Source organism: Amyelois transitella, chromosome 8 (genome assembly GCF_032362555.1).
Source record: "Amyelois transitella isolate CPQ chromosome 8, ilAmyTran1.1, whole genome shotgun sequence".
NCBI lineage: Eukaryota > Metazoa > Arthropoda > Insecta > Lepidoptera > Pyralidae > Amyelois > Amyelois transitella.
In genome coordinates this window covers 4,872,836-4,879,719 of record NC_083511.1, presented here as the reverse complement: position 1 = coordinate 4,879,719, position 6,884 = coordinate 4,872,836, and the positions used below count along the sequence as shown (strand labels likewise).

General features: G+C 36.6%; 1 protein-coding gene across 1 annotated transcript; it reads right to left on the bottom strand.

The window, feature by feature from the left end:
* Positions 1-1,205: 1,205 nt before the first annotated feature.
* On the bottom strand, positions 1,206-5,918 carry LOC106137417 (toll-like receptor 6). The gene has a single exon (XM_013338240.2). It carries the CDS (start codon positions 5,503-5,505, stop codon positions 1,663-1,665), a length of 3,843 nt encoding a protein of 1,280 aa, XP_013193694.2. The 5' UTR covers positions 5,506-5,918; the 3' UTR covers positions 1,206-1,662.
* Between the last annotated feature and the right edge of the window lie 966 nt (positions 5,919-6,884).

The window sequence follows — 6,884 nt, the reverse complement described above, 5'->3', positions numbered from 1 at the left end:
ACAGTAGGTCGTACAAAGCGACTAAGGGATAGGCTCATATACTTAGAATTGTTATCATGTACATATGTAAAATATTTATGCACTCATTGTACTTCTTCCATCCGTAAATCTCGTTACATCTTCAATTCTCTGGAGACAATATCTAAGTGCGTCTGTTGACCATGACCCTTAGGTAAGTTAGCATGATTTAAGATATCTATGAAGTATAAAATTGATTGATTGATAGAATTGACATACTAACTTATATTTTCTGAGCTAAATCTTAAAGCCACTAGCTTTCTCACTATCCATTTGTATTTGAGCCGTAACGACGTTAGTCAATCTAATTATCACTTAAGTAACACGCAGTAAGCTTGCTCGGTCTTCACTCAACACTGAGTGTATCATTAAAAAGCTATCGAGCATCAATGTGAGTAGTATTCTTGAAATAAAATAAATAAGAATGTGTTTAAGTGTGCCATTTGGTTCTTATACCAAATGGCACTCTATCAATTTCAATAAAATCACAATTTGTAAAATGTGTTTGGTGATAGTATTACTTTTAATCTCTTATTCTTACATTTTTTTAACTATATATTATACCTATAACCTATAACCTTTACCAGAAAACTCTCTTTCCAAAATATCAAACAGGAATAAAATCCGTCCACAAGTTTCCGAGATTAACGCATACACTCAGACAGGGAAAATACTTGTATCATAAATAGTGAATGTGATGTAAGTACTTACCAATTGAAAGAATGTACGAGTATTACATACTTACCTATTTTGGAAAACTAAATAATACTAAAAAGTAGTCTCTTTCTAGTACACGCCGAACACGAATGTCAATTCCAGCATTAGACCTTTCAAGACAGAAGGCTCTGGCATCCCCGTGAGGAATAAAGACTTAGTATTTGTAATGTATATTTCTTTATATTTTTAGTCAGTATTAAAGTTATTAGTTATAGCGAATCTAGAGCAGTGATTAAGTATTGAAGCATAAATTATTCCATGCCTTTCAACAAGTTTCTAGTTTACAAGTAGCAACTTTCATGAAACTTATAAGTCTTTTCTAGTCTGTTATTAAAGACGAAGAAATAAGAGTAGTTTATTATAGTTATATGGCAATTAAAAAATAAAAAGTGTAATATAAAACAATAACCTAATGGGATAAACATAAATAAAACAAAAGGAAATAAAATTTTGAAAATGTGTGTATTTCTTTTTTCTTCAATAATATTTCTTTCAATATTTACATATGTAATATTTACAAAACTCAAAATTATTTACAGTCTCTTTTTGCGACATACTTGTTTAACAAAATAATATTATATAAATGCATCTGTACATAATAAAAGTTTTTAACTTTGGCATTATAATAATTTAAGCGATCCAAATATTAACTGGTACCTACCTAAACTTACTCTGTACAACAATAAATATTTACAATGGCCTGTTCGTTTCCTCATTAAAAATACTATCGCAGAAATTAGGAAATTCATAACAACTAAACAAAAACTAGCGCTTTAGTACAAATAAATGCGTGTTTGAGTGGGCACAATATTTCCTAAGACAATAAATATGATCCTAGACTTAAAATTAATTATCACTTTTATTGGACTAATACGCTTAAGCGTTGCAAGTATGGACAGTATCTGATTACCTGCGTTGAAGCATACGCTACGCCCAGAGCTGCGCATGCGGCGGCAAACGGTGCGTGTGGGGGTCCCGCGCGTGGACACCGGCCGGTATCGCCAGCGCGTCACCCAGCAGAGGGGGGAGCTTGCCCGGCGGCGGCGGCGGGGGCGGCGCCGGCGCCCGACCGGCCCCCACCGGAGACACCGAAGCGTAAATATTCACATTTGACCGGTGATACTGACACTTTCTCAAGTCTGGCATCGCGAATCTTAGTTTTTGCCAAAATTGTCTATCACCCCACTCAATACACGTATTCGCTTTTAAACACAACCTCAGCTCTGGATCGATATCTCTATTCGGTAGCTCGCCTAGCAATATTATTATCAGTCTTCTTCGTCTCTCTTTCAATACTTCGTGGAGAGCTGTTTTGAATTCAAAACGACACCATTCGTTGTTGATGAAATTTTTTGATAAGACTATTATCGTCCTCTTTGATGACTCTACAGCCTCTATTATCGTATCCGCTACGTACGCTGATGCGTTAAAATCTCTGTAATGTAGGCAGAGGCGGAAACTGGGGTCGGTTGATTCGAGACCCGGCGCTAGCATTTGAGCCACAAACGCCTCGTCTTTCACGCTATAACTGATGTAGGCGTCGAAAAGACGATCTTTGTCGGCTTCATCGTCAAAAGCTGTACTTTTGTAACACATTCTAAAACCACAGTGGTAGTAAATCCAGACCCGCAGTTCGCGACGCCAGTAAAATACTCCGCATATTAGTGCTGAGCTTATGACGAACACGCATAAAGAAATTAATAACAGTGGAAGGTAATCATTTATGACTTGATTCTCAATTATCGACGAGCTCCCACCAATATCTCTCGTGCAAAATGTGGAGTTAAAGTCTGACATATATGGTCCAACTGTGTTTGTTTTGTTATCAAATATGCAGGTGATCTTATCACCATCTTCCACTTTGCCCAAATTATTTTTAAACCAACTGCGGAATTTGTACAAATATTGACAATCACACGACCAGGGATTGCGAGACAGACTTATTGCCACCAAATAAGGGTTCATCGTGAATTGCCACACGGCAAATCCATAAATGTTATTTCCTTCCAGGCGCAGCACCTCTAAATGCCTCAACTCAATGAAGGTCCGATTATCGATGTAATGTATTTTATTGTCTTGCAGATGCAACTCGCGCAGACTTTCCAGAGGCGATAATTCGAAACCTAATAATTCTTTTATATTGTTTTTTTCTAAATGCAACACTGTTAAGCGTTTTAGTCCACTAAAGGTATTATTATAAAGAGCGTCTATATTGGAATTATTAGCGTACAATATTTTTAAGTTCTTACGTCCAATAAATGCATGACTTGTTAAACCACCAAAATTATTACCATCTAAATACAACTCCGTAGCGTCCATAGGAATACTGTTAGGTATTTCGGAATACCCTGCAGCCGAACAGTCCACAATATTCGCCGACCACGGCTGATCATGATAACACGTACAGTTCGATGGGCACGTCATTTCACAATCACAAGCGTCAAAATCACAACAATGACACAATGTAAAACAGTGAGTTTTATATGTACACAAGAACTGCGATGATTCTGCTTCAATAAGCGGAATATATGTCCTTTCACGATTATATAATAATTTGCAATATATACTTTCTAAGTCCATAACCCTAGGATGTTGCCTCAAATGATCGAGTTTATTAATCCGCTGCAACCACTCCATAGTACAGTCACACTGAAAAGGATTTCCACCAATATAAAATTCAGGCAGAGGGCGCCCAGGGTCTACTGGAGTCAGTCGAAGAGCATTGAGATCCATACTAGTTATCTGATTAGCATACAAATCGACTCTCGTTAAATTGGTTTTTCCAACAAAAGTTTGAGCTTCAACTTGGGTAATTTGATTGTCATTCAGGAAAAGTAACTCCACACTGCTTGGAATTGAATAAGTGTATATTTTCGTCATTTTATTAAAGCTGGCATCTAATGTTTGGAGACGAAGTTCTTTGTCCATGCGATAGTTGTTTCTCAACTCTTTGATGTTGTTGCTATGAAGGTCTAGCCATTGAAGTCCCGGAGGAATAACGGCGTAATCAAACCATTCTATTTGGTTATCTGACACGTTTAACCACAACAGAGAGGGAATGTTTACAAAGAGGCCTTGTATGTCAGTAAGTTGATTAGCATCCAATCTTATGGCTTGTAAATTTGTTAGTGTTTCAAATGCATTCATATCAATATGTCTCAATCTGTTGCGAGCCAAATTTAAAATTTGCAGGGATGGCAAATCTGACAAAACATCCTTACTTATGTTCTCTATTTTATTTCCAATAAGACGTAAGCCATACACATTATGCAAACCAACAAAGCCGGGCTCCTCGAGTGATGTTATCTGATTTTCTCCAAGATCAAGGGTTCTCAATAACCGCATATTTCTAAGTCCAATAGGTACTTTCTTCAAACGATTTCCATTTAAATTCAAATCTTGTAGAGATGATGTGTTCCTAAATGCTTCAGGATGGATTTCCTCGAGATGATTGTTATCAATTGATAGCAAGGACAACACATACAAGCCATTCAGGGCATAGGCATCTATTTGAGTTATTTTGTTGTAAGATAAAATCAACGTGTGTAAGTTATTCATAGGGGAGAATGTATCGGCTGCTATGTTTTCCAACATATTATGTTGGACGTTTAAGATTTGTAATGTATATAGATCTTTGAAAATTTTCGGATCCAATTTTGTTAACCTGTTATTTGATAAGTTTAATAACACCATTCTTATTAAACCAGTGAAAGTGTTTTCATTGATCCACGTGCTTGTGAGATGATTATTAGATAAATCCAATGCTAATAATTGATCCAAGTTTGCAAAAAGACTTGGTGAAAGCACACTTATAGAATTATTTTGTAAGTATATTTCTTTGATCACTGGTCTGCAATCTTTGAAGAGATCTTGTGGAAGAGCGACGATTTTGTTATTTGAGAGATCTATTATCTGTAGCTGTTTTAATCCAGACAATGCCTTGTCAGCGACCATAGAGATTTCATTGTCATGAATGTGCAGTTCTTTTAGCCGTCTTAATGCCATAAATCCATTCTCTGGCATAAGCACAAACTGATTACTGGACGCATCTAACACTTCAATATCTAAAGAACAGGCACTATGAGCTAATGATGATGGTGATGGAGGTTGGGATTCTTGTTCACTTATCAAAGCTTGATGCATAGCACGCTCTCTGAAGCCCAAATCACTCACATCTTGGAGTCTATTTGAAGACACGTTCAAGTATACTAAATTAGTCAGGGGGCAAAACAAGTTCTCTGGGAACGACCAAATGTTATTAAAGCTGAGGTCCAACTTTTCCAATTGTCGAACAGCCGTAAAACTCTCTGATGCTATCTCTAGGCTCATAGCGGCCCATTCCGTGTTTTTGGTTCGAATCGTTAAATTTCGGAGATCTCTTAGCCCGGATAGTACGCCAGGCGGCCATCTTCCAATTTTACAGTTATCCAAAACAAGTTCACGCAGCTTGACCAAATGCGCGAAACTACGGTCATCTAATGAACTTTTGTACATCATTTCTTCATTACACTCTATCCGTAGGGATGTCGTGTGCTCCGATGGTATGACACTGAAATTAGTAGTGTCAAACTCGCTGTTGATCGTTCGAAGTTTGCAAGTGAGTGAAACCTCGTGAGAATCGTTAGGACCCCTCAACCACCACTGGCAGTCATCAGGAGCTTCATATTTCAGTGGTAGGGAGCTTTGATCGGCGACGTTAAATCCGATCACAAACCAAAACAAAATTTGGCTGAATAGATGTTTTCTTGCTAAAGTCTTCTGGAGAGCCATTATGGGGAAATCAAATATCAAGGAAGAAAGAAAACAGGACACAGGATGCTCAGTGTCATGTTTTTTCCGTCGGCGTTTGTGTATTGCGTCCCCTCGCCAGATTTAAATTATCCATCAATTTATAAAAGTCTATTTCGGTATCAATTTAATACATAGTCCTTATTGTACCGCACATGATGAACTCTTTCGACCAACACAATCCGTAATTTTGTCCTCGGTTAACATAAACAAATTTCACTGAAACGTTTCACTATATTGTTCGAGATTCACAATTATACTCTTGTCGTAAAACTTTTATGTTTTAGTCGATTGTTAAATAAAGTTCGAAAGTTTAGTATTGAAAATAGTTGCGCGATATGCGTGTTTTCATGGGAACGTAAACGCGTTTTAGCGTCGAGTGGCGCGTCCACACTCCGACGCTGCTCCAAGTCGACTGATGTTGGTAAAGGCATTGCAGTGGAGTGTAGTATACGAGCCGCGTGAGGAAGGGGCGCGGGGAAGATGAGCCGAGCGGTGGCGAGTGTTCACGACGACTTATTACAATAAATTTATTTTTTTACGGAACGTGAAGCGATCGACTCTTCGTATCCCAAACCGCAAACTTTAAATGAAAGCTGTTATCAGTTGCTTTTAGATATCAAAGGATTCCAAATTGGTTAAACCATGATTTTACTTCATTATTATATCTTTTCATTTTGATAAACACTCTAACTATATGAAGTTAGTGCTAAATTTCAAAGAAGCCTCGAAATGTAAAAGGGTAAAACTGTACGGTTCAATGTAAATATACCTACTAATATCAGTAATTTTCTAAACTAACGTACAAAACGACTTTTATATAATTTATACGAGGCAAAATTTTTTTTAATATAACCTCGTATATATATTTAATATGACGTAGTACTTACGCGTTAAGCGATACCATAACAAATCATAAAAATTATAAGAAGCAAAAAGTAAATGGTTTCCAAAAATTGGTATTCTGAAATATCGATTGATATTTAATTTTTACAGAAATTTTCATTTTCTTTTGCATTAAATCCGTTTAAATCATAAGTCATTCACATTTCTGCACCTTCCCCGAACAAAAACAAAAAATTTAAGATTTTTTCATAAAAACTTCTTCGACAAATGTACTTAGAACAACATTTGTATAGAAATTTGAAATGAATTTGCCGCAAGATGAATCGAAAATTTGGCACATAAGAATTTTATATGAAGGAAGTCTGGATTAAACAACCCTTTCAATGAAAAATTTAAAACCAACTGTGGCACAAAAGTATTATAAGATTAAGGTAACAAATTCTTAAATGCTTTGACAAAAGAGGTTTCTGTTCATGCTTGGCAGACCACACTCGCTGTCAGGAAGATATCATTTT

What these genes read in the sequence shown, in the direction of transcription:
- LOC106137417 (XM_013338240.2), bottom strand. Translation starts at nt 5,505, where the DNA reads ATGGCTCTCCAGAAGACTTTAGCAAGAAAACATCTATTCAGCCAAATT.